General features: G+C 50.5%; 1 protein-coding gene across 7 annotated transcripts in view; it reads left to right on the top strand.

Annotated features, from left to right (window-relative positions):
• The window catches only part of LOC115618954 (ankyrin repeat domain-containing protein 11-like), a 150,513-nt gene that overhangs the window by 104,272 nt on the left and 18,739 nt on the right, over nt 1-27,502 (top strand). For all 7 annotated transcript variants that reach the window (XM_030510939.1, XM_030510943.1, XM_030510938.1 and 4 more), the window contains 2 exons: nt 8,872-9,016; nt 16,318-16,456. In XM_030510939.1, the coding sequence (XP_030366799.1) occupies nt 8,930-9,016; nt 16,318-16,456 (226 nt within the window). In that variant the 5' untranslated portion in view covers nt 8,872-8,929. The remainder of the gene's footprint in view (nt 1-8,871; nt 9,017-16,317; nt 16,457-27,502) is intronic.

Raw genomic sequence — 27,502 nt, 5'->3', positions numbered from 1 at the left:
AAGGTCCCTTCCAACCCAAACCATGCTATGATTCTCACAGGTGAACAAGGCACAAAGTTGTTGGTGATTTAGACACCTAACACAGACTTCTGTGCTAATCAAGATGGCTGATAATAAGCACAAATGCGTTCTTCTCTCTGTTAGCTTCCTAAGCCTTCCCTTTCTGCAGCTAAGCAGCAGATGGGGCTTGCAGGAGTCAGCATGAGCTTTCTGTAGGAATGGTGTTCACCCCACAGCCTCCCCTTGGGACAAGTTGCTAGTGCCACGAATAGGAAGATGGAAAATGCACAGGTGTGGCACGTGGAGGAGCCTTGGACAGAGTGGAGCATGCCAGCAGACCCTGCCAGCCTCTTGTGCCCGGGTCCCCGGGCTGCCACTGGGACGGTGGGGCAGGTGATGCAGCTCACTGCTGGCATACTGACAGTCGCTGCTGCTTCATCTGCTGCCCTTTTGTTTGCTATGATTCAGTCAGCATCAAATCAAGGACAGTGATGGTCAGGAATTGTCTGTGCTGACATGTTTCTCTGTCTTGAAAATCGGGCCCAGCTCATTTTTGGGGCTTGGCTGATGCTCATGAACCCCTTGAGCTGCACTTTAGCAGAGCAAACTGCAGTGAGCTTCAGCAAACTGTCCTGGGAATGGAGTGGATTGTGCAGATTTGTGGTGTTTAAATTTTCACAGAATAAGCATCCATGGGGAATCCCCATCTTTCCCCACTGGTGAGACCTTTGGGACAGGCTCTTGGCACATTGTGTGGACTGTGGTGCCAGGGAGGCTTGACCTGCAGTGAGCTGCGGGTAGAGGCTTTGCACTCCTGGCACCTCTCAGCTCATCAGGGTTGCATTTCGTTCTTGGTTTGGGCTGCATTTTTCCTCTTAAATGCATGTGACATGCAATACACGGTGAAGTCTGCTTAAAGTTAACATTGTAGGTGCACTGTACTGCTCTGTGTAAGTCCTTAGGATGTACTTCATTAGGGAAGTAATTTTCTTCCTATATGCAGCAGCAGTGGAAATATCTGAGTGGAGTTCATCACTGTTGTAAAGAGGTTGATGTGCAAGAAGTCTGGTAGATGACTGTGCTGGCAGACATTGTTACAGCTCTTCCCTGGTTGAAGCCTGGTGGGTTTCTGTGCAGAGTCCTCCCTCCCTGGCAGGTTTTGGTTTGAGCTGGTAATCCGAAGCCATCCCTCTCTCATGCCAAGAGGAAAACGGTGTTGTAATTGGTTCTTCCACTTTGACTAATGGTGGTGGGGCAGGGCTGTACATTGCTCCAGCCTTCCTGTGTAATGTGCCAGCCGCTCCAAAGGTTTCCTCGTTGCAGCTGATCCCACTCCCAGACCAGAACTTGGAGAACTGACTGAAACAACAATTTTGTAACCTTGGCCAGAACCCAGATAATCAGCAGCATCCAGAAATGTGGCAATGTCAAGAGGCATCTGCGTATAGGTAATTGAGGGAAGAGTTTGTGGGAAAAACTGCTCCTAGAGAAACCATGCAGGCAGAGTGGTTGCTCATGGTTGCAGGGTACTGTCAGGGCTCGCTTTTATTTTGGATCATCCTGAGAATGGTCCCAGCTGGAGTATTCTGGATAACAGGATATCTGGGCAGAAATTTACAAATATAATCTTGTTAAACAGTACCAGCATAATAGAAAACCATGGAGTTGTCAACGAGGTAATTGGTGACAGCCAACATGGTTTCACTAAAGGGAAATCCTGCCTGACCAACTTGGTGGCCTTCTCTGATGGGGCTACAGAACTGATGGATAGGGGCAAAGCAGTTGACGTCATCTACCTGGACTTGTGCAAAGCGTTCGACACTGTCCCGCATGACATCCTTGTCTCTAAACTGGAGAGACATCAATTTGATGGATGGACCTCTCAGTGGATAAAGAACTGGCTGGCTGGCCACACGCAAAGAGTTGTGGTCAACAGCTCAATGTCCGGTTGGAGACCAGTAACGAGTGGTGTCCCTCAGGGGTTGGTGTTGGGACCGATCCTGTTCAACATCTTTGTCAGCAACATGGACAGTGGGACTGAGTGCGCCCTCAGCAAGTTTGCCGACAACACCAAGCTGTGTGGTTCGGTTGATACGCTGGAGGGAAGGGATGCCATCCAGAGGGACCTTGACACGCTTGTGAGGTGGGCCAATGCCAACCTCATGAAGTTTAACCAAGCCAAGTGCAAGGTCCTACACCTGGGTCGGGGCAATCCCAGGCACAGCTACAGGTTGGGCAGAGAAGAGATCCAGAGCAGCCCTGCAGAGAAGGACTTGGGGGTGTTGGTTGACGAGAAGCTTAACATGAGCCAGCTTCAGTGTGCACTCGCAGCCCAGAAAGCCAACCATATCCTGGGCTGCATCAAAAGAAGCGTGACCAGCAGGTTGAAGGAGGTGATCCTGCCCCTCTACTCTGCTCTCATGAGACCTCACTTGGAGTACTGTGTATAGTTCTGGTGTCCTCAACATAAGGAGGACATGGAGCTGTTGGAGTGAGTCCAGAGGAGGGCCACGAGGATGATGAGGGGGTTGGAGCACCTCCCGTATGAAGACAGGCTGAGAGAGTTGGGGCTGTTCAGCCTGGAGAAGAGAAGGCTGTGTGGAGACCTCATAGCAGCCTTCTAGTATCTGAAGGGGGCCTATAAGGATGCTGGAGAGGGACTCCTCATCAGGGATTCTAGTGATAGGACAAGGGGTAATGGGTTTAAACTAAAACAGGGGAAGTTCAGGTTAGATATAAGGAAGAAGTTCTTTACTGCGAGGGTGATGAGGCACTGGAACAGGTTGCCCAAAGAAGCAGTAAATGCCCCATCCCTGGCAGTGTTCAAGGCCAGGTTCGATGGAGTTTCGGGTGACATGGTTTAGTGCGAGGTATCCCTGGCCATGGCAGGGGGGTTGGAACTACATGATCTTAGGGTGCTTTCCAACCCTAACTATTCTATGGTTCTATGATTTGAGACTATCGCCCAGTCTTCTGATGCCAGGGCTGGTTTCGTGTAGTGAGTCATTGCCAGAGAACCGTTGGGGAGTTGGATGTTCATGGTGCCTCGTGAGGTCTTGTGCATCATCTTGACCGTGGTCCTTGAAGACATGGGTGCACTAAGAAACACCGGATGGGGCATCTGGTTCACAAATGATTGAAATAATAATGACTGGTTTAATTCAATAATATTATTCAGTTTAAGTAACATACTAAGTCTACTTGGCTGGCGTGTACTTGAGGAAGCAAGTGAGCCTTGCCTCAGCCCCGTGCAAGTGCATCCAGATGTGAGTATTTACAAGCACATCAGAAGGTCAGGAAACACTGTGGGTTAAGGCCAAATAAATATTTGAGAAAGGCAGGAGAAAGGACAGTTATTGTAGGGACCAGGTACTGACTTTGAGAACAGGCTGAGGAGAAGCCATGCAAAGAGGTGAAGAAAGATGTTTTATCTATAAGAACTCCTGATAAGGAGCAACATCCCCCTTCAGAAGCCAGAAACAAGAAGATAGTGAGTTCCCCAGGTTAAAGGAGAGATGTTGAGTTGAAGGTGAGGGCATGACAGAGCTGTGAAGCCCAGATGTGCCACCAGGCAAGCGTGCTTTCCAGCCAGCTGCGTTCAGAGCAGGGAAATGCAGAGATCTCTCAGTTCCCCTTGTTTTGGGTAATGGCTGTAGGAATTAGCACCTCGTGCTAATTCTGCACTATCTCATTAATAGCTAATCTTTGTGATTGGTCTGTGTTTGCACTGCTGGCTCGCAGGCCTCCTGCTGCTCTTGGGCTTATGTTCCCATGGTGGAAAAAGATGGACTTTACTCCTCCAGAGCCAAGCTGGAGCACAAAGAGCAATTGTTCCTTGTTTCCCAAAGTGCACGTCCCACCGGTGCTTGCAAGCAAGTTTAGGTTGTGTAGGCTTTAAGAGGTAAAGGAAAAACTGGTGAGGAGCACGTCTTTGATGCTGGGAGCATGTCAGTGAACCAGCACTAGACAAGGGTGCGCATGGGTAGTGCAGGTTGAAGGTGGGGTGGTGGCTTTGTTGGACATGCAGCTGGTTAGGTACATACACCATGATCTTAGAGCAGGCTCAGCAGGTGCCACCATACTGCACAGTCTTCACTGGGGTGACCACCATCTCGGTGAAGGTGTCAGAGGGGGATGCAGAAGGGCACAGCTCAGCATGTTGAAAGACTTCAACTTTTGTCCTTCTCCCCATGCTTTCCAGTGCATGTGTGGGGTGTGGTGGCATCCAATTTTGGATGTGATCTGTGTGAGTTGTTATTTTAAGGCAATTTTCAAAGATTTGAAGACACTTGTTTTTCTGGGACAGAGTCTTCAAAAGGAGCCTGAGGTTTTAAAATCTTCATGTTTCAATGGGGCTTGTTCATATTCCGACCTTTTCAGACCAAACATGTGTTGGATTTGTGCAAATAACGTCTGCGCCTCTAATTGCCATCCCTGCATTGGAGTTTTGTGTAATGGTTACAGCCTCCAGCTAGCTTTCTTCTTATTGTCTGGCATTTAAAGAAGTCTGCACAATCTTTTTTACTCCAAGCTGGCAGGGTATGGGCAGGTTCCAATGCACAGATCTTGGGCATGAGCTAATTTTTTGTGGCTTCAGAGAGAGATGGCAGGAGCCTGGCTGCTCTGCTCACAGTGGGGTGTGAGAGGCTGAGCAAAACCGTTGCTGAGACCTGCGAGAGGGTAGGGTTGGAGGGATGGGATGGGACGAGCAGCCCAGGGGAAGCTGTTGCTCCACCTTGGATATGCAGCTGATAGCATTTGAGGACCTCCATGGTGTTTGCATTTTCTCTTGTCACAGATAGGGATGTTGCTCGTTGTGCTGGTGAAGGCAGGAGGGGTAGGAATGGGGGGATTAATGTACACCGGGTCTGTTTGCTTTGGTGATGAGGAGTTTTCTCTCCTTGTTGTCGGCTGGTTGGGCTGAGGGTGGGCTCCAGCCATGTTCATCTGTGCCCATCCTGATTTGCCCATCAGCTTCACCAGGAGCCTGATCCTGGCTAACGGGTGTGACTGGTCCCATGCTGCCTTGCAGCTGCCTGGACAGCCAGACAGGCTGAGCATGGAGCTAGCGGTGCTCTCCTCCTGTAGCTCAGAAGGACAGATGACCCCCCCTTCCCATCCCTTTTGGGACCATTGCCTTTTGAGATCCTCCCCAGAAACATTTGGTCTCAGTGTGTGGCTCTGGGCTTGGCATGCCCTGGGTGAAATAAAACACATTTTCAACCAGTTCCTTGCCCCAGCAAGGGGAGAGGATCAGATCCTGTGTATGTTCATGGCTGGGGCTGGCTCTGCAATGCTTTGCCGTTCCCAGCCAGCCTCGCTAGGCATGGCTCCAGCCCCACTCCGGGTTGCGCTCCTGACAGTCCTGTTTCTCTGCCCTCTTGCAGTGTGCTGTGGGTGCTCGGGGGTGTTATGGGGGCCCTGACCCCCAGTCTGCCAGCCCTGCTGTAGGGAGGCAGTGGCCAGGAGGGCCCCACCCCAGGCAGGAGCGGGAAGGGCTGCAGGGCTGGGTGTTGCATCCGCTTTTCCAGCTTTCTCTCCACAGGCAAAGCCATGTGTGCAGTACTCCAGGGCTTGGGACCACCATGGCCTTCCCTGCCAGCCATCCCGAACTGGTGGGAGCTGCCATATCCAGGCTGGCTGAGTCCCAAGGCAGACTCCCCCTTGTCCGTGGCTGCTTTCCCAGGGGAAAGGTGTGGGACCTGTGCCGTGCCGGTGTGGGGGGCTGCTGCCAGCCTGGCCAAAGGGGCTGGCGTGGATGGGGAAGGTAGCGTGTGCAGCCGGGGCTGGCCACTGGCCAGAGGTAAATGGCTCCTTTGTTTTCCTGACGAAGTACGAGAGATTATATTCTGTTGAGCTCACTTGGTCTCCCACTTCTTATTGTGCAGCAGACATGTAATCATTTCATTCAAGGAGCTTAGTTAATCGTTTACAAAATAGGAAGGGTGATGATCATCTCCTGGTAGGGAGCTGAGGTTGAGTGGGGTGTTATGAGTTGAGTTGTTGGTAATTGGTGTGCAAATGCACTACTCCCTCCAAGCCCTAACCAGGCCAGTGTTCTGTTTACATGAGGCAGCCAGCTTTCCAAGTGTAATGAATCAGCTAGAGGAACAGAAGGGCTGCAGAATTAATCTGGCCTTTTCTCAGTTAAACAGGTTTTTGAAGCTCCACGTGAATAGGTGCCTACCCCAGTTACAAGCAGCCACAAAGGCATTGGGAGTGGACAGAGTTTTATTGGGAATAAATTGGCAGCGTGCAGGCCATGAGGCACTGGAAACGGTGTGGTTTTCATTTGGGGCTGTTCATGGTCAGGAGCAGAGTGTTCCCTGGTCCCGGCCATGCTGGTCCCAGTGTTCATGACCATAAGTGAAGCTGCTTGTTTTTAATATCCTTTGCCAAGTGCAAATAAATTTCCATGGCCCAGCACGTCATCTGAATTTCCGCTCCTTAGATTTGCAGTGAATATTGAAGTGAATCTGTTCAGGTGGCCGACTCCATGTCCTCCACACTGACGCAGTGCTCCTGCCTCCTCCTCCCAGGCCCAGGCACTTGCTCATCTCTCCTTCATCTGCACCTTAATGAGCACCAGTAGGTGAAACTGAGGGGAAAAAAATCCTTAAACTTCAAAAATTGGTTTGTGATGGCTGACAGAGTGAGGTTCTTGAGGCTGTAAATGGTTGAAGCTGCTTCTAGAGGGAAGTAATTGCAGCTCCTAGGACCCTGTTGATGTGCAGCATGGAGGGGATACCCCAGGCTCCGGAGCCATGCATGGTGGAGTATCTCCAGCACCAGGAGAGCCATGCTGCTGCAGAATGTGACATCTCATAGGCAGTGAACCCCTGCCTGTGTGTGTGGGAGCCGCTTGCTCTTGGCTTCAGGTTTTGCAGCTCCAGCCCCCAGCATGCTGAGGACAGCCATGCTGCCTTTTTAAGGTGCTGTTTTCAGTCAGCCCTTGTGGTGCTCGAACTTGGGCACTTGCTGCAGGTCCTTCACATGATCAAGAGCAGAAATTGGGAGATGCAGATTTCTGCAGTCATCCCTCTAACAGATTTCCTTTCCCCATTTGCTCTGTATGGACATGCTGGGTTGGTATATTGAATTTTCTGCACTTCCCCCCCTGTTTTTGCTTCCTAGCTGCAGCGATGAGGAGGGCTGATCAGTCAGCTCGTGTCTTTGCCAGCTTAGGTCCTTTCCTGCTCTTGCAGCTAAAAGCAAAGGTCTGGGGGTCCCAAAACTCAGCACCACCATCCCTGTGTCAAGCAGGGTGACACAAAGAGGCCTCAGTCCCTAAAGCCTTCATTCCTAAACATGGGTAACCATCCCATAGCCCAGGCAAGGGAGCTAGGGTAGAGGATTAGATGCCTTGGAAATTGTAATCTCCTGCTGAAAATGCTACCTCTGGGATGTCAGCACTGTCTGTGCCCTGCGCTTTAGTCTGGGCATTTGTGCTGCTGCAGGGCTGGGCTGGGGCCTCCGAATCACTGTTTTTTAAAAAAAAAAAAACCAACACAAACCAACCCAAAGGGCCCTAAAGCCTCTGAAGAGTAAATGAGACATTTAAGTTATGAAGGGATTTCCAGGGGACTTCTAAAATACAAGGCTGATGAAAGCACCATGATAATGTTCCTCCAGTCTTTAACCCCCTGTCCTGCCCTGGCCACTGCAGGTGAGGGACCCAGCACCTGACAAAGTGGTGCTGAGCTCTCTAGTGCTGCCTGGGACAAGGTTCCAGCTCCACACTGCCTCCTCCCCAGCCCTGAGCAGGCAGGAGGCTTTGGCTCCTCTCCTCGCCTCTGTTTTCTTTCTCTCCCCGCCCGCAGAATTCCCATCTTGTGATGGAGCGCTGCATGACTTTGTTCCTGGACAATTTCCTGCTATTGTAGCTCTGCAGAAACCCAGCCACTATTATAAGAAGTTAATGGGTGCAATGTGTAGTGTTGTCAGGTGGTGATTAGCTGGGGACAGAGTTTTCAAATAGTGCCTGTTTATGCTGTTCCAGTGTAAGTATGAGGAGACCTGTGCTGTAGGGATTGATGTGGGTCACTTCTCAGAGATATTCTGTTGCACAGATGCTTTTTAGCCTCTGGTCTCAGGAGAGGAGATATTTTCGTTCACCTAAAGAGGCCTGCCTTGGTTTCAGCCGGTATTTCTGATCCCTGTTGCAGCTCATGCTTCACTGTATTTCAGATGTCAGTTGTCTTTTCAGCTCTGTAACCAGGCAACACATGGCAGGAGCAGGCAGTGCTTTGTTATTCTCCAAATTGTCTTACCTAGGCCAAGGTGCCAGGGTGAGGAGCCCAGGACAAACCACTCCGGGAATGCTGGGACCCCTTGGCAGTTTCTAGTCTCATCTCGTAATGGTGACATGTTCAAAAAGTGCATTTTATAAGTAGGTTTTGTAATTTAGGGATGTGTGTTTTGGTCTGGCGAGTGTCTGGGAATTCAGTGTGACTGGCTGAGGGAGCAGAGCTGTCCCTGCCCCAGGCACATCCCTGCAGATCCATCCCCATGTCCCTGTGCTCTGGATGGAGCTGTAGCTGCAAGAAGCTTTATGTAGGCTTGGAGTGATGCTAGAGATGAAGAACAGGAGGGATGTTGCTCTCTGTTTGGGTATGATCCATTTTAGGCTATCCCTTGCTCATTAAACAAGTTGTGTTTGCTGCTGCAGGTCCCAGCTTGCTTCTCATTCAGAAGGTGCAAAAGCCAGCTAATCTGTGGTGTGGGGCATTTGGAGGTGCTCTGCCCTCCTGGTGTTGCCATTGGAAGAGTTGGGGGGGGGGGGGTATCCCCATGGGAAGTGTCTTGCCTTTTTTCCCCCAGTTGGAAAGATCCTTTTGATTGCCTAACTTCTCTTTTCCTCTCTCTAAACAGACGGTTGATGATGAAGCTATGGCAGCATAAATGAAGATCAAGTAAAGAAGGCAAAACGATGCCCAAGGGTGGGTGTTCTAAAACACCACAGCCAGAAGATTTCTCTCTCAGCAACGACATGGTGGAGAAACAAACGGGGAAAAAGGTAATGTGTCTGGTTCACTCGCCTTCCTTTAGGGATGCTGCCCCTGATGCCTTCAAGCCATCACAGTATTTCATGTGGCAGGAGGTTGCTGTGGGCTGTTATAGAATCATAGAATAGTTAGGGTTGGAAAGGACCCTAAGATCATGTAGTTCCAACCCCCCTGCCATGGCCAGGGACACCTCGCACTAAACCATGTCGCCCAAGGCTCTGTCCAACCTGGCCTTGAACACTGCCAGGGATGGAGCATCCACAACCTCCCTGGGCAACCCATTCCAGTGCTTCACCACCCTCACTGTAAAGAACTTCTTCCTTATATCTAACCTAAACTTCTGTTTAAGTTTGAACCCATTACCCCTTGTCCTACCACTACAGTCCCTAATGAAGAGTCCCTCCCCAGCATCCTTATAGGCCTCTTTCAGATACTGGAAGGCTGCTCTGAGGTCTCCATGCAGCCTTCTCTTCTCCAGGCTGAACAGCCCCAACTCTCTCAGCCTGTCTTCATACGGGAGGTGCTCCAGCCCTCTTATCATCCTCATGGCCCTCCTCTGGACTTGCTCCAACAGCTCCATGTCCTTTTTATGTTGATGACACCAAAACTGTACACAATACTCCAAGTGAGGTCTCACGAGAGCAGAGTAGAGGGGCAGGATCACCTCCTTCGACCTGCTGGTCACGCTTCTTTTGATGCAGCCCAGGATATGGTTGGCTTTCTGGGCTGCGAGTGCACACTGAAGCTGGCTCATGTTAAGTTTCTCATCAACCAACACCCCCAAGTCCTTCTCTGCAGGGCTGCTCTGAATCTCTTCTCTGCCCAACCTGTAGCTGTGCCTGGGATTGCCCCGACCCAGGTGTAGGACCTTGCACTTGGCTTGGTTAAACTTCATGAGATTGGCATTGGCCCACCTCACAAGTGTGTCCAGGTTCCTCTGGATGGCATCCCTTCCCTCCAGCATATCAACCGAACCACACAGCTTGGTGTCGTCAGCAAACTTGCTGAGGGCGCACTCAGTCCCACTGTCCATGTCACCGACAAAGATGTTGAACAGGACCGGTCCCAACACCAACCCCTGAGGGACACCACTCATTACAGTTTTCCAACTGGACATCGAGCCATTTACCACAACTCTTTGCGTGCGGCCATTGAGCCAGTTCTTTATCCACCGAGTGGTCCATCCATCAAATTGATGTCTCTCCAATTTAGAGACAAGGATGTCATGCGGGACAGTGTCAAATGCTTTGCACAAGTCCAGGTAGATGGCGTCAACTGCTCTGCCCCTATCCATCAGTTCTGTAGCCCCATCAGAGAAGGCCACCAAGTTGGTCAGGCAGTATTTCCCTTTAGTGAAACCATGTTGGCTGTCACCAACCACCTCGTTGTTTTTCATGTGCCTTAGCATGCTTTCCAAGAGAATCTGCTCCAAGATTTTGCTAGGCATAGAGGTGAGGCTGACTGGTCTGTAGATCCCCAGGTCTTCCGCCTTCCCCTTCTTGAAAATGGGGGTTATATTACCCTTCTTCCAGTCATCAGGAACTTCACCTGACTGCCATGATTTTTCAAATATGATGGACAGTGGCTTAGTAACTTCATTTGCTAGCAATGAATCAAATCTGCAATCAAATCCAGATTCATATCATGGAATCAAATCTGTGTGGTGGTACTTGGCCAGCTGATGTGGTCCACTTTATTTCTCAATGGCTGCCACATTTCCTGGGAAGTGCTGCAGCCACATAGACCTGACTTAACCAAGCAGTGGGGGGATGCCTTGGAAAATTCTTTTCTACAAGTACTGTGCACTTTTAAGGTTTTCTACACTGAGCTGCGTAAGGACCAAGTAGTGCAGTGATGGCTCAGGTGTGTGCTGTGCGAGGGAGGAGTTTCTCCTCATCCCTCTTCCTCTGGCTGTAAATACCATGTCTATGTCAGACTCGGCCAGTCTTGCTTCACCCAGAGCCTGGGCTCTGAGCATGGCCTGACCAGGATGCAGCATGTGATTTGCTCTGCCAGAATAACTGCTTCTGGGGTTTTCTTTGAGGTGTTCAGGTTTTGACAGGGCTTGAGGTGAGGTTACTGAGATGAAGTCTGAGTTTAAGGATAAATAAGTTCATACTTCTGGCCTTCATTCCCAGATTCTTGTTTTGCTCCAGGCTTAAGCTCTGCTTCCTCTCATTCAGCTTTTTTTCATCCTTCTCAGTATTGGTAGTTTCCAGTAAATAGTTGCTGTGTGCAAATGCTACCTTTAAATAAAAATTAAACCCTACATCCACTGTATTCTGCTCAGGAAACAATCATCATCCACTTCCCTTCATCTTGCTCCAGTTTCTCAGCTTTCCCTGAGGAGTTTCTTCCCAGCCACTGGAGCTGAAGCTGAGGGTTGCGAGCACCAGCGGTGCTGTGTCTCTTGCTCTGTCACGTCCGCTGCAATCCCACTCGTGTTGATGATAGTAACTTCTCTTATGATTGAGGTCATCTTACTGACAACATGAAGATGACAAATAACCAAAGGGAAAATCCCAGGCAGAAATTTGTTTATCAAGCACACTGGTAGCATCCATTCCCCTTCTGCATTGTGGTGTGTGCACGGATCCAGTTCAGGAGCCATGCCAAGAGCAGGAGCGTTGCCTCGGCGCAGGCACTTTGCTGGGGCACAGTGTGGGGCTTCTAGGAGCTGGGTAAAAACTGGGAGCAGGAATGTTGGAGGTGAAGCAGTTGTCCTGTTGTGTCAGCGAGATACCAGCATTTACCCTGGCGAATGAGGCTGAGCCCAGCAGCACAGGATATGTAAATACAGGGTTTCGACAGCGCTGGTTAAGAAGCTTAATGTTGGTGCAGGTGCTTCAGGAGGGAAAGGATCAGTTATAATATGAATCAGCTCCCATTTTATTTCATCCACTTGCAGCAGCTTAAAGGCTGCATGTTATTTACAGAGCAGGTTTGTTGAACGGTGCTAGGGACGCTGGGAACTGGAGTTTTCTCCCGCCGGCTAAATAACTAGGACACAAATAATTTTATGCTTCCTATTCAGAGGCATCAGTGCAGACCTGCAGAGAGTGGTATTGAGTAAGCCTTTCTGCTCACTTCATTCTGGTCTTCTCAACGGAGAACAAGCTTGCAGGCTCTTATCCTTTGGGGACTGAGCTGAGATCCAGCCCAAGTGGCCAAAGGACATGGTGCAGCAAATTGCCCTGTTTCTGGTTAACTCTGAAGTGTGAGCTGGAGCAGTGACTCAGGGTAAAAGCACTCGGTCATTAGACCTCCTCCTTTCAAATGCTGTTGTACCTGCCTGTCAAGCCAGCCGCCACTTTTAATTTATCTTGCCTTTGTCAACACTTCCAAAGGCCCAAGCCTGAGTCTTGGCACACACTTGCTGGCAGAGGCTCGCTAGGGAAGGCAGAGTGGCTGCAGCAGTGCCAGAGCCGTGCTGCACGGAGGGACCCAGCTGCACCTGTGATGGTGCATGGGGAGAGCATGGCACAGCAGTAGCTGCTGTGCCACTTTTGTGGTTTCCTTTCAATGTGACCTTAATAGTGACATTTGTTTTAACATTAAACAGGCTTTACATGTTTGGGCTCTGAAGCTCTAGCATCAAAGGTGAGCAGCAGTGCAGGGTGCTCAGCGGTCCTGGTGCTGTGGTGGGCTGAGTGCTGCAGGAAATGTGCAAGTTCTGCGCTTGAACGTGCTACAGCCAGGCTCTCCTGGAGGGCTTGTGCGTCGTGGGCAAGGATGTGAGCTGTTGCCTTTCAGTTGTAGAGCTAATTACAAGAGGGAACTCCTCCTTGCTCTCTGCTCTTGCCTTTCCATGGGAGGGACACGTTAACTAGTGAGATGTTGCTTGTGCTGGCGCAGCCACGAGATCAAAGTGGTTTGAAGATCATGTCTCTGTTGCCCTCCATGGCCGACAAACATTAGATGCTGTGTCTGCTTCACCGCTGTTGAATGAGGAGCTGTTTCTTCTGGGGTTAGCAGCAGCAGCGCGGCAGCCGGTTGGGCCCTGCCAGCCTTATATGGCTGCACAGAGCCTGCTCAGGGCAGGCGCTCTGGTTGAGTTCAGATCAAAGGGTTCTGTAGAAATATGCATGCCATATATGAATAATTCTCCTTTCTGGTGTAGATCCACAGATCCCCATACCAGGAGCAGATTACTCAGACTGAGCAGAGCACCACAGCAAGAATTATATCAGTTGTCAAAACCATTTCCTTATGTGCCTGGGACCGCTTGCTGCATGGTTACACAGCATGCGCAGAGGCTGCAGCGGAGGATTTGTCTCTTTATGGGGAAATGCTCCCACTTGCATTGTCTAAATTGCATTTTTGCTGCAGTGGTTGAACTGAACACCAAGCAGAATGGTGCTTGACCCCTGGTTTTTGCTTGTAGGAGTTCACAGAGGTTAAAAAAATCTTTCGCTTTTTCTCCTCCCTCTTCTCCCAGTTTCAGAAAAGAGAACACAGTCCTTATTTCTCGATTCTTCTTGAAACTTGTTGGACTGGTAGGGCCTTCCTGTGCCATACGAACAAGTGCTGGGCTGTATATCCAGAGCCACCCACCTGGGGCATGGAACGTGCAAAGCCCTGGGTGACTTCAGAGCCAACGTTTCCATGAAGATAAACAGCCCACAGTCATTTCAGGGTTGTATTTCTTACAAACCTCAGCACCTGAGGCATGCAGGAATAGGGCTTCAGTTCCACTTGTCTCCGTGCTTCAACGTTTTATTGCAGCATTGATAATGACACAAATTCAGCCTTCTTGAAATTTTGCGTGTATGTGTTATGTTTTGTACTCTGGTTGTGGAAAGGCTACAAAGGACCCAGATTTAGGGAATGCTGGAGTTTGGTTCCCACCATGTCTGACATGCTCTCTGGGGTCCACCCCTTTCGTACCACAGGGTGAGAATCCTTCTCCTGCTCCTTCTCTGCCCCCACGGCAGAGGTTGGTCATGGAATGACACGCTGCTGCCTGTATTAGTGCAGGGAAACTCCTGCTCTCACAGCATTTGCCTTTTGCAGCAGGGTTGTGGGTTGTTTTGCCCATGGCAGGAATTTGGTGTGTCAGCTTGGCATGGGGCATCACCCAGGGGCACAGGCATTGGAGCTCATGGTCCTGGGCTTCTCCTCCCAGGCTCCCGGTGCTGGTTTTATTCATTGCTGCTTGCTTTTTACTAGCATCGCAACCTGAAACACTTTCAACTCCTTTTGGAGAGCAAAGAGCTTTGGGGATTTCCATTGCTGGTAATGCAAGTCTTTGCATAAGCGGCTGGGATGCGAGTCAGGTTTTGTCAGTGTTGAAGTGCAGGCACAGCTCCGGCGCAGCCCTCGGTCACAGGCAGGGCTTCAGAGCTTGTGTGTGGGCATAGGTGGATGGAGGGGAGGAGCAGGCTGCAGATGCATGGTCTGTCCTATAAAGCAAGCTAGGGACTTGCTCAGCTTCCTACTGGAAATACAGATTTCTTTTCATGAGTTTGTAAGTGTAGAATTTTGCATCAAAAAAAATGACGTTTGGGTTTGCCCTGCAAACTGGCATTGGGGCAGTACGCTGGCCTAGCCAGAGTTCTGCATGAGGCTGGAAAATGGCTTTTGTTCATGTATGTCATAAATGACCCAAGCAGATTGATATCAGGGTCTCTCTTGCTGATTAGAGATCTTTGTTGTAAAGAGAAGTCAGTGTCGCCGCAGCACCTCGCATCAGGCAGCTGCTGGGGCCAGTTCGTGATTGGTTTGAGTTCTTCATGTAGTAAATCTTACTAAGAACATGTCAGACAGGTTTGTTTCACTTGCTTTACCAAAAAAGGGATTCCCCAGCCCATTTTTTTAGCCCTGACTCATGCGAGGGGCTGAGTATTGGGTGTGCAGCCACGGGGCTGTCACACTGCCCATCATGAGGGGGACAAGCAGACGGAACCTGTCGGTCCCAGTAAAGGGTTTCTCTTTAATCTGTGGGTGAAATCTGGTTGCCAGACAGGAACTTGGGAAGAGGAAGGAGCAACATATACAGTGATGCTGCTGGCACAGGAGGCACCTGCCAGGGTGCTGAGCCTGATGCAAACAGTGTGACCGGGCTGCTCTAAACAAAGGAATTTCTGTTAGATGTGCTTGTCTGAGTTGCCAGCAATGGTCTTGCATGATTTACTGTGTAGAGATTCTTTAATTCAACTTCATAGCTAAAGCTCTGGGTCTAGGTTTTGCTGGGTTATTGAAATCAAATTGATCGCAAAGCTGCTTGTTCTGGCCTTGTTGTTAGAGTAGCGGCACAGTGTTCAGTCCATGAGCACTTGCTTAAAATAATAATGCTTCTCATATGAAGGCTCTGGGGAGACCTGAGAGCAGCTTCCGGTGCCTGAAGGGGCTGACAAGAATGCTGGAGAGGGGCTTTTGACAAGGGCCTGTAGGGACAGGACAAGGGGGAATGGCTTTAACCTGACAGAGGGGAGCTGAGATGAGATCTTAGGCAGAAGTTCTTCCCTGTGAGGGTGGTGAGAGCCTGGCACAGGTCGCCCAGAGAAGCTGTGGCTGCCCCATCCCTGGCAGTGTTCAAGGCCAGGTTGGACACAGGGGCTTGGAGCAACCTGGTCTAGTGGAAGGTATCCCTGCCCATGGCAGGGGGTTGGAACTGGATGAGCTTTAAGGTCCCTTCCAACCCAAACCATGCTATGATTATATAATTCTATGGAATCGTTACCCTGTCTGTGCAGTGCAAACCTTCACAGTGCGTTTGGCTGTGGTGCTGTTCCTGTGACAGTCAGTAATGTTAGCAGAGTTATCATCTACCAGAATATTCTCTGGAATAACATGTTACCACGTAAGCTCAAGCAGTAATGGTGTATTCTTGTGCTAGAAATACTTCAGGTCCCAAGGAAAAGCCCTCAGCTCTCCACTTGGAACCAAAGGCTTTAGTGCTGGGTTTTGTGCATCCCCTAGGCATGCACCGTGCGTTCCCCTGCATCCCACTTCTGCTCGGGATTGGGAAACCCTTCAAGTGATGGGGGTGGGAAATCCTTGGGTTCCCTGCCTTCTCCCCCCCCCAGCCTGCCTTCCCCCCATGGTCACAGCCTCACAGACATCATTGGCTCTGATTTTCACATGAATTGGTTGCAGGTTTGGCACCATGCAGTAGCCTTGGTTGGCTTTGCTCTTCTCTAGTGGGGTTTTTAGCTTGGTAGAGGCTGCTTTCTGCAGGATGCTAAACCCTGATGCTGGAAACCCATGGTGAAAAGGAAAGGACAAATGCTGCGTGAGGCTGGTGTAGGACTTTGGGGGGTTAGGTGAACACAGTCTGGGGAAGGCTCTTGTTAATCCAATCTCTTTGCAGGAGAAAGATAAAGTTTCTATAACCAAGACTCCAAAGTTGGACCGGAGCGATGGCGGCAAAGAGGTGAAGGAGCGAGCGACCAAACGGAAGTTGCCTTTCAGTGTTGGAACAAATGGAGATCAAAAAGACTCAGATACAGGTACAGAAATGACATATTCCATCCTCAAAATGTGAGTGTTTGGGCTGGGGGGAGCACACAGTATCCAGTATTTAACTGGACCAAGAGATTGCTCTGTGAGGAGGCACCCCTTCCTTTGGTTGGTGGTCCATTCTCTGTTTCTAACTAGTCTAGTTTATGAACTGCAGCTTAGACAAGCCAAGGAGCAGTGCTGGGCCTGCTAGTAAGAACCTGGAAAATCAAAGAATAAAGCTGAGTACTCTTTAAAAGAAAAACAAGTAGTAAAAACATGAGCTTGCATGCATCTGCCTCAAATAAACCTGAGGTATGTGTGTATGTCTGTGTAAATACATCTGTATCCTCTCCAGACATGTTTTGTTGTTTTGGGACTTTAAACTGAACAATTATTTCCAGTTGGTGTGTGCACAGGTGCTGTCAAATGTGTGTAAAGCTGTCTGGAGGCCATACTGATGGGCTAGAGGTGTGACTTTGGTGATGTGGCCATCTGGGCCTGTTGGAGTGGTTAGATTGGCCCTTTGGGGCTGGTACAAGTGATCCTCAGGACCCCGAGGTCATTAAGGTGACCTGTCTGCCCCTGTTCTTGGCACTGCCAAGGTTGCTCTGGTGGTTGCAGCATGAATGAGCAACCTGTCCTCAACACACGCCTGGTTTCTGGGAAGCACTGGTGCTGATGTGGGTATTTCAGCCTGGCTGTGTCATGGTCAGGCAGGTCGCATCTCATGGCAGAAGAGTGGCTGGTACATGTGGCTCTTGCCCACCGTGGCCGCACGTAGCTACAGAGAAATCAAATGGGCTGTTTGATCAGTAAGCAATTGTGAAGAGCTGTAGCAAAGTTTTGGCATGGAGCAAATAATGCTATTTGGTTGTAAGAGGCTTAGCTGTGGCTTTATGGTCAGAGGTTGGTGTAGGTCCTTTCCGAATGTTTCTAGGAAATCTGCATTTGGAAATAGTTCTGGTCAGGTAAGGATCAAGAGATAAAATGGGCTAAAAGTTGGGAATATGCTTAAAAATGGTAAAAATTATGCATTTGCTGTTACTCTTGGGTGAGCATGTGAGGTGGCCTGTGGTATGTCAGCCTACGGGAGCTGTCAGCCGGTCTCCTCTGGTTCAGAAGTTGGGAGGGCAGATTTTAACAGGTCAGAGCCACCATGGTGGTGAGGGCCCAGTGTCCTGAGGCTGGCCTGGCATTTCTATGGGTTTCCATGTGCCCAATGGTAATTTTCAGAGTTGCTGAACTCCCTGTCAGAGAGAAAGTCTCAAAACACGAATTCATTTTGTTAGAGGACAGCTCATACCAATGGCCCTTGGCAGGGATGAAGTGTCAGGTTTGCATTCAGGGCATGTGGATGGGTGAGTGTGTTGGAGAATGAATCAACTGGGGTTTGCAGCGGTGGGAGGAAGGGTGGTCCCTGCCCTCAGGGAGCAGAGGGGGTTACAGCCTGACACAGGTGATCCTCACTTGCTCTCCAAGCAGTGTGGTGCCCATCGGAGCCTTCCTGTGTTCCCAAGCACGTTCATCGTGCTGTAGTGTCTCACTTGAATAAATTAAGGGTTTCACCTTTGGAGGGAGGATGGCTGGGGCAAGGCAAAGCCGATTAGCTGGAACCATAGCTTCTGCTTTATGTCAAGGGTGTTTCTGCCACATTCAGTACTTAGTTGAGAATTTAAGCCCAAACTTGCTTCAGGGTTGTCTGACCCTCATGACAGCTAAAATGTCATGGTAGGGCTCCACCAGCATCCTTTCCATGTCCCCCAGCAGCAGTTAAGAGGGCTCTGGTCTCTCTCTGGCTGTAGAGATGTTAGAAATCTTTCTGCTGGCGGCAGTGAGAAGAAAATCAAATTAAAAGGAGAGCAGCAGGGGAGGGGAGCAGAGGAGAAAGCTGGGGAGAGGCTGCAGCTTCTGCAGGGTGCAGAGAAGTAGCAGCACAGCCTGTGAGACACCCCTGCCTGTCAGCCCCTGCTTTCAGCAGGTGTGGGACTCTGTCTCTTTGGACTCGTCTTCCCCTTCAGAGCTCATCCTTCCTGGGGAAGCGGGTGTGAGAGAGGCAGAGCCAAGCCAAGGGGCAGCAGCCCAGCTCCCTGCATGCAGGACAGCTGGAGGTAGTCATGGTGCTCAAAGGCACATTTAAAGACAAACTTGGCTCCACAGATGCTGGGAATGTGTAGGCGAGTCTCTAGCAATCTGTTTGGTGGAGACTGAGGAGAGGAAGTGACTCAGCCGTTGGGGAGGAGATAGCAGCAGGGAGCTGCAGATAAACACCCAGAGTCAGACCAGGACTTATCAGGAGCCTTGTTCCTCTTTGAGATCTTTTACTCCAGGAATCAGATTCTTGAGATGGGAAAAGACTTACTGGCACCTTGCTTTCCTCTTGCACCACCCCACTGATTCTATGATTCTATGATTGCATCCATGGGGTGTTTCAAGCCCTTGTGTTCCTTGGCCTGGCTCGAGGCCAGCTTTCATTGAGCAGGTAGAGGTGTGTTTGCAGTGCACCAAAGTTGCACACTCCACCCGGGGCAGAGGGCTGCCCTGTGCCCATGGGATCAGTGTGCTCATCTAACAACACAGACCTGGCAGTGCACACTCCAGCCTCAAGGGTGTGTGGCTGTCAGAGGACAGGCTTTTGTCTCAGACAAAGGGGCTGCAGTAAACCCACCCCACACCCCCTGCTCCCTCCCTGGGCAGAACTGGAGGAGGGGGAGGCTGCTTCTTCCTGGTCTCTTCCTAAACTTTGATTTCAGCTCTTGGGAAAAGCAGGATTGCGACATTGGTGTTCCAGTTGCAGGGTTGGCCTTAGATGATTTATATAACACAGTCGAGCTGCTGTACACAGGCTATTGTGTGTGTTCGAGGGTAGTTTTGCTAGGGTATTCCACAGCCATGTGGAATTTAGCTGTAAGGAGCTGGGAGCTAGGAGAGCTCTTGTTTTGCCTGTAGTGGGATATTTTCTCCCCTCTTTAAATGTTTAAACAGTAGTGAATCCTCATCCTGATTTGTTGCAGTGACTTATTTTCCTTAGCACAGTGTATCTGTTGCCTGTTGTGTTGGGGTTTTTTTTGTCCCTGAATAGCTCTGGCTCAGCTTTGACATGTGTGCACCGTATGTGGTACAAGAAAGCATCTGTCCTGGGTTTGCCTCACCATGGAAGGGCGGCAAAGCCTGCCCTGGCCAGGTGTCGGGCAGCACTGGTGGTGTGCCAGCCTGTGCTGGGACAGCTGGGATGAGCCCATGTGCCTCATTGCCTCTGTTTGCCACCTTGGTGCGTGGATGGCACCATCCCCTCGCCATCAGGTTGCAAACATTAACCTCTGTCTCTTGTGTGCTCATAGTACTTATCCTGAGCACGGGTGCCTCATGTCACTGGGATGGCTTTTCCAGCTGCACCCGGGTATTCCCGGGGAAGGTGTGTGTTTGGGGGCAGAGGTCTGCCCCAGCTCTTCACCCTTCGCTCATGCTGCAGTGGAGCACCTCACCTGCCCTTCTTCCTTCAGCTCTGCTCTTGCAGCCCCCTCCTAGAGATGGCCAAGGAGCATGTGCTGCTGGCAGAGTGCTGAGGTGTTCAGAAAGAAAGCAAGTAAGTGATTTCATTCTTGATCTGGTTTTGTTTGCAGTAGCCCACCCCCAGGCAGCATGCCTTTACTGTGCCCTGATGCTGAACCAGCTCCCAGCGCCGCTCGGGGTTCGTTCCCATACGGGAGATGGGCTCCTGGAGCCCAGCACTGGTTTAAAGGGTATGGTTTGGGTACAGTAGGTTCAGTGCTAAATCTTTTTAAATTAGCTCCTTCAAAATGGTTTCTAGAACAATTCTGGCTCTTGGGTTCCTTAGAGTTAACTGAATAAACTGTCTTTAGGAGAAAAAATAGACATAAAGCTGTGAGCCTATAGACTGTGCATGTTACAGATCCAGCACTGTGGGAGCAGCATCTCTCTGCCTGAGACTTCTCCTTCCTTCTCCTCTCACTTGTGTGGCACCTCCCCACATCCCCAGACGTTGCTGAGAGCCTATATGCTGCCTGGCAGCCACCAAACAAGTACAGACAGCTTCTTTCCCAGCAATTTCAGCAGCTTGTGAGGCTTGGTGCAGCTCCTCGCTTGTGTCCTGTGCTGAAAGCAGGTTAGGCATTTAATGGTGATGTTAAGAAGCACACAGAGGAGCATCCTGCAGGCACGGCAGGGAGAAGGGGACCGTCCTGCTGGGAAGCCACCTGCAGGGAGATGCAGGAGAGGTGGGCTGGGATGGCTGGCACAAAGATGCTCCTTGGTGCTCTTCCTCAATGCTTCTGGGGCGCTGGTGCCTGCGGCACTGAGCCACAGCTGACTCATGGGCTGACTCAATGGCACCAGATTGCGGCGTGGGGCCAGGCACTCCCCACCTCCCTGGAGGCTGCAGCCCTGTGGCTTCACATGAGCAGGTTTTTGACTGCTCTGTGTTGTGTATGCCAGGTCAAGTAATGCTGCTTAAAGGTCAGCTGTGAAATGCACACTCCAGAGTGCAGAAGCCATGATATTCACTCGTCCTGCAGTTTCTTTAGCTGGATGTCAGGCTGGCTGTCACTTGAGTCCCTTGGCTCGAGGTGGAGTCTGGTTTCCTGACCTTTAGTCATCATCATCATTGAGGAGAGTTAAGACTTAATACAAATCTCTGAGCACTGTGAGTTAATTTTGGCCTGAGAGCTCTCCCTGGGAGCTGGAAAGGCCTGAGCAAAGCTGGGTCAAAACTGCAGGTCCACAGCAGTTCTAGGTGCTTCATTACTTCCTGGGGTGCAGAAGGTCTGTCTCCTCTGAGAATTCGCTTGGGAGAATTGAGGAATATGCTGGAGTTTATTTTGCCTTTGCAGGGTTGCTGCTGGTTTTTCATGCCTCCAACCCCTCGAGTTCCACTGCTGCTCCTCCTCAAGCTTGTATGAAATCTCGAGGACTGATTTTGTGTGGGCTTGGTGACAAATCAGTGTAAGAGAGCTCAGTTTTGTCCCAGACATGTCCAAATCCTGCCATTGCTAAATAGCACCTAAGCTTAAATAAATGTACTCTTCAAAGTGGAGACTCTGGAGCCATCCTGTGCTCCTGCTCGCTGCTGTGGCCATGCAGAGCTAGTGCAGCGTCTGCTGCTCTTGGTCAGTGAGAGCTGCAGATGGGGTGCCCAGCCCTCACCTGGTCCACAACCAAACGCTTCGCTTGTGTAAAGTTCCCCAAACACTAGAGAAATCCTAATTTTGAAGTGTTTTGTCATGGAGACATTCGTGTCTCTGGCAGCTCTTGAGCTGAGTGCTTTGCAGACCTGAACTCTCCCTACAGCCTCCCTGAGGAGGGAGCAGGGGGAGGCAGGAGGGGTTTGCATGCCTCTGGAAGTGCTGCAGAATGGGATCTGCAGTGGGTTGGATGCCATTTGAATCCTGTGGGTGATAACCTGAAAGCTGGAGCCCTCAGATCCAGCAGTGATGGTGAGCTGCCTCTTCCTCCATCAGCCTGGCAGCAGCTCACGGCCAAGCAGGCACCTGGTTCTCTCCGTGCCATCGGAGCATTGCTGCTTCAGTTTCCAGCCAGGGAGGGAGGGTGATCGTTGTGTGGTTTAGCAGCATCGTGGCTTCAGGTCATGGGATTTCTCAGTATTGCTTGATACTGTTGTTGTTGTTGCTGCTATAGTTGTTTGAGTTGAACCAAATGTCACATAGGCTGTGCTGGCAGCAATGCTGATGCAGTGCACACTGGGGCTGGCGGAGGTGGGGGACCTGCCATGGTGCAGGGCACAGAGCAGGAGGAGGCTCCTGTTCTGGAGATGGAGAACAGCAGCTTCCTGTGCTGACTGAAATAACAATGTCATCATCTGTATCTGTTGTGGTCTTGTGGCATTTGATGGTCATCTCAGCTTGGGGGGGTGGGGAAAGGTGGCTAGACTGGATGGGGGGGAATGGAAAACATGGCCTAAGAGCCCCGCAGCTGAAATGTGAAAGTCCTTAAGCTGTTTCTGCCTCTTGCTTTGATTTAAAAAAAAGAAAAAAAAAAAGAAAAAAGAAATACTGTGCTTTTAAGTTCTTGAATAATATAGTAGGTATAAGCTGGGAATAAGAAACCAGTGGAATTACTTTGTGTCCCCAGCCCTCCTGCCTCCCCAACCCTTTGCTCTTTCTTGCCATCCCTCCTAGCTGCCCATCACACTCTGCTGGTGTTTTGGAGGGTGTCGGTGACCCCCCCTGGCCATGGGGCTGGGGCAGTGTCCATCCATCCATCTCCCCTCTGACCTGGGATGTCTGGCAGCTTCTTTGCCCCCACCCTGAGATCTGTTCCTGGCCAGACAGCAGGTTTCTGAGGTTTTGTGTTGCAGTCCCCCCCGTATAATGATATATTTATTTAGCAAGCAGCTGTACACCCCGGAGGTGCCCCTGCCCCTCTGCAGAGCACCTTGGCACAAGATGGTTTTGCTTTTGGGGAAAGAGGGGAGAGACAAAACCCTAGCCAGCCCCGCGAGCTGATGTGCGCACACCCAGCTTTCCCTGGCTCCAGAGGGCTGTCTGGGAGCCCAGGGCTGATCCCATGGGCTTGTATGCTGCTGGGGGACTGGGGCTAGCATGAGGATGGTCAGCAGGAGCTGGTTTCTGAGCTTAAAACTTGTGCTGCTTCACAGCCTCCTTCATGCTAATCCCCCGAGTATGTTACATGACTCTAATTACTAGATTAGAAAATTCCTGATGAATCAGATGACCCAAACCATCGTCCTCTTCCGGAGCTGGCTCTTGGGTTGCCTAATGCCTGCAAGGGTTTTGAGTGCTACTGCATGGGAACGGGCTCGTTAGTCACGAGTTGGGAAGCTGGTGAGGGAATCCATGAGAAGCAAATTGCTGGCTTATTAAAAAATGCATCTGCCTCTGAAACTCTTATTTGTGCACATTTTCCGTCGCTGGCTTCGTTCTGCCGTGTGCAGCTGGGGGACTCTAATGGGCTGTGCTGCATTGGGTCTGTCTTTGGTTGTATAATTTCAGTCCTTTTACTAAAATAGTCAAGAAACTGTTCTCACCTAGCAACCAAGGAGAGAGTGAATGTCAGAACTTCTCCGTTTCTAGCTGGGCTCCATAATGCTGGTACAGTGTGGATAGACTGGCAAACACCAACCTTCAAATCACCCTTAGAAAACTCCCTGTGTGCATCAGCCATCTGGGAAGTGCTGTGTGGAAAAGCAGGTCATTTTATGATGGGAGCTGCCATAAATCTCCCTCCTCCCCCCCTCATCACCTCCTTAACATGCAGAGTGAGAAGTTGCAGTGTGCTGTGTCTCCGTGAACCAAAAATCTATCAATGATGTCTTTTTCCTTCATCCAAGAGCTTTTATCAGCTCTGTCTGCAGTGTCCTGCCCCCAGCTTCCGGGAGGGGAGGGCTGTGCAGAGCCTTCCTCCCCGTCCTCCCTCCTCTGGCTCCCTCTGTTTTGTGGGAAATGAAAGGTTTGGACCTGCAAATTGGGGCCTTGGAATTATTTGTGTTTAACATGGAGATTTGTTTTTGATGTAAGCCCCTTGGTTCCTCTTGTAACAGTTTGTTAGCCAGTGGCTGCTCTGATGAGAAGATGCATTTACATGTTTACATGCATAGACAGTGTTGTCTATCCTGCAAGTGGAGGGAGAATGTCTGTATTTGGATTGTGGGATACCACACAGCATTGAACCTCTCTAGCAGAATGATGCTTTTAAAAATACTTCAACCACTGGGGTCCAGCCTGCGGGTGCTCTGTCCCTGGGCTGATGGGGCTCAGCCCCACACGCAGGGACCTGACGTGGTTATAAACAGGCTTGTTCTTCCCCCTGGCACCTCTCCTCTGCTCCCAAGTGTCGAAGCTGTCATCTCCACCATCCTTTCAGCTTAGCTGTGCAGGATCAGGCTCTGGCTCTGGTCCTGGTCCCTTTCCATCCTTCAGATTAGAGAACAGCTCACTGCTGTACAGGAGCAGCTCAGGTGCCTTCCTTGCCGTTCTGCTGAAGCAGACCCTGCTACAGCTTTTCCTGTTGTTTACCTCCTTGGTTTCCTTTTTGACACATGCTTTCACTTGGCTGATGAGCCAGACACAATCTCCCATCTGTGCCCCCCAGCCTGTGTGTACTGCAGGCTCTGCAGCATGTCCATGCCCTTCTGGTGCAGAGCCTCCTCCCTGCACTGGCCCTCAGGTGCAGCTCTCCAGCCCGAGTGCTGCCTTCCTCTGCTTTTCAGTGGTCTCTGTGCAGCCATGCCAGCCCTATTCACCCTTCTCACTGCCTTGCTTCTGTCCTGCTCCCTGCTGCCCTTCTCTTGTCTATATGCCCGTGCCGTTGTGCTGCTTCCCATTTCACACCACTGCTGTGCCCCTGCAGCACTGAAGCCTTCCCCTTGGCACCATCCCATGCACTTGTCCTTAGATTCTGGGGATGCACACAGAGCCTCTTTACATGGTTGTATCATGCTGCTGTAAACCCTTTGACTTGTGATCAGCCTTGTTCAGCATGCGTTGGTCCACGTCTGCAGATGCCCTGCGAGCTCCAGGCTGCCCGCACTCAGGTTAAACCTGATTTTCCCCTGGTTTGAGCTGACATGCTCCAAAATGTTTTATGCCCTACAACTTCTGCAGTAAAAATGAGTCACTCTTACACATGCTAGGCTGGGGATGGGGAAAGCAGAGGCTTGTGCAGTCTCTCAGGGGTGCAATGCAGTCTCTGTTGCTGTCTGTGCCGTTCTAATTTATTCTTATTGATCTTTTGTTTGTGTGCTTGCTCGGCAAATAAACTTGAAAATCCCCACTCACCGGCGAGCCAACAGTCAGTTTCTCTGTGCAGTGCCAAGATGTTCAGCGTGAGCTGCTTGGTTTGGAAATGCTATTTTTCCTCACGGTACCACCTTATAGGTGTGTGTTGTCATGTCGGAACAGTTTAAACAGATGCTTTTTGTATTACAGGGTACGACGCATTCGTGGGGAGCAAGGAGCCATGTGGCTCGGTTGCAGCTTGGGGTTGGAGCTCCCGTCCTCACAACCAGCCAGTATCTCGCAGTGCGTGTTCGAGAAATCTCCCAACAGATTTTCTATCACCACCCTTTTCTCTTTCCTTCCCTGCCTCTCTTCTTTCTCCCATTTTGGCTAGGGCCTGCTAGAGCCAGCCCAACAGCCCCAAATGCCTCTGTGCCCTGGGACTTCCGCAGAGCTGCTGAAGGGCTTCCAGCAGTCCTGGATTTAGTCCCCACTGCAGTAGCACAAGTGTTGCATGACCTGGACTCTAATTTGGGCACAAGAACCACCTGCAGGCTAATGCTCAAACCCCTTTGTCCTGGGAACCTGCTCCTGTCCTGCCTTTCTCAAGCCTCCTGGGTTTGATAAAGGGAAGGAGCAGCAGCTCCTGGCTGTGCTGGGCAGACACAGCTCTGCTCAGATCCTACTTTTTCTCCTTTAAGCCTGTGCATGGGGTACCTGCCAGTGTCAGCATGAGGGAAGAGCCGAGCAGGATCCCCAAATTAAACCACAGCAGCGCCAGGCTGAGGCTTTGCTCTGGAAGTTTGCAGAAGGCTGAAGCAAGCAGCAAGAGAGAAGCTTTAAAAATAGCTGACTGGAGGTGCGCAGCACATCGCTGGGCTGCTGTCATCTTCCTTCCCACTGGGATCAGTGTGCCCGGTCCAGCCACCATCTCTGGAGATGGGCAGTGAGATAACTCCTTGACTGCACACCCCCTTGTGCCTCTGGTTTTTGTGCTTCCATGCAGGGACTGGCATGTGTGCAGCTTGCTAAAGGGGTTTTAGTGTAAAATAACCTTTATTCCTGTTTACCGAGGTATTTATTTACCCACTTTGAGCATTCCTGTTAATTTGCTCCACGTTGCTGCAAGGTGTTATAGAGAAGCATTTAACAGAGGAGAAGGAGCAGCCCGCAGGAGCCAGTGGCACTTGAAGCATTGAGCAGAGAACTTTGTGCAGGTGCCCCTTTTAAATCTGCTGAAAATCAGATTCTGAGTAAAGTCTTCTGAATTGAAATAAAACACGTTTGCAGCTCTGGCCCTGGAACCAGAGAATCCCTCTCCTGCTGGGCAGAAGGAGGTACTGAGGAGTGAAACACCATGGTCACGCAAGACTAGATGCAATCCTTCAACACCAGGGACCTGTGCAGCGCTGGGCGATGCCACTTTCCCGCAGGGAAGCACACACAATCCCGAGTCCTTGGCTGCCTCACCACAGCTAGGGAGAACCAGTTGCTTTCCAATTTATTTTTATCTTGTTGATCACCTGCTTTTTAATGTTCAGTGTTCTGTGGAGGAGGAGATTCTGCAACTGCAGGATTAATAGAAATTTAGGGGGTTTCGGTTGAACTTGGTAATCAATTCTTGCAAATCACAGGCTCATGCTGACAGCCTGCAGCAGCCCAGTAATGTTAATGAAAACATTCCCATTCTAATTGTGTCTCCCTCTACACGTATGCATGGAGCAGCCCTCTATCACTTACAACCCTTGTGCATTGCCTGTACTTCAAAGACTGCCCGGTGGCACTGGCCGAGGTGTGACCCCCTGAGCATCCTTGTGCCTTGCTTTGCGGCACAGCTGGATGCGCCCAGGAGCTGCCTGCTGAGCTGAGGCATGTGGATAAGCTGGGCCTGGCTGAGCAGGATTTAACAAGCCTGCTTTGAGCAGGAGCTCCAGAGCCTAACAAGGAGCAGCCTATGCAGATCAGGTGTCCCTGTGTTCAGGGTGGCTATGCCTGGCCCAACTGGCTGCTCGGCAGTGTGGCTTCTGGAACTGCCCAGGCTCAGTTGTTTTCTTACCATAAACACATCCAGTTTAATTTTATTTTTAGCCATTAAAAAAACTGCCAACTTTCCTGTGATCTGATTTCATTTTCTAGCTCTGTTATGGCTGCCAGGGTGACCGAAATGTGGCTTCGGAGAATTAGACTGGGATTCTCCTTCAATGCACAGATGTATTTCCAGGGCTTCTACTTGAAGAGGGGTGGCCTGTGCTGTCTGGTTGGAGAAATTCCCTGGTACAGAGTTGTCATTTCTTAAATGTACAGTATTCCAGGTGCAGGGGGCAATGGAAATCATCTGCTCTG

Source organism: Strigops habroptila, chromosome W, assembly GCF_004027225.2.
Source record: "Strigops habroptila isolate Jane chromosome W, bStrHab1.2.pri, whole genome shotgun sequence".
Lineage (NCBI taxonomy): Eukaryota > Metazoa > Chordata > Aves > Psittaciformes > Psittacidae > Strigops > Strigops habroptila.
The sequence above is the reverse complement of the archived record's forward strand: the minus strand, read 5'-3'. Positions and strand labels throughout refer to the sequence as shown.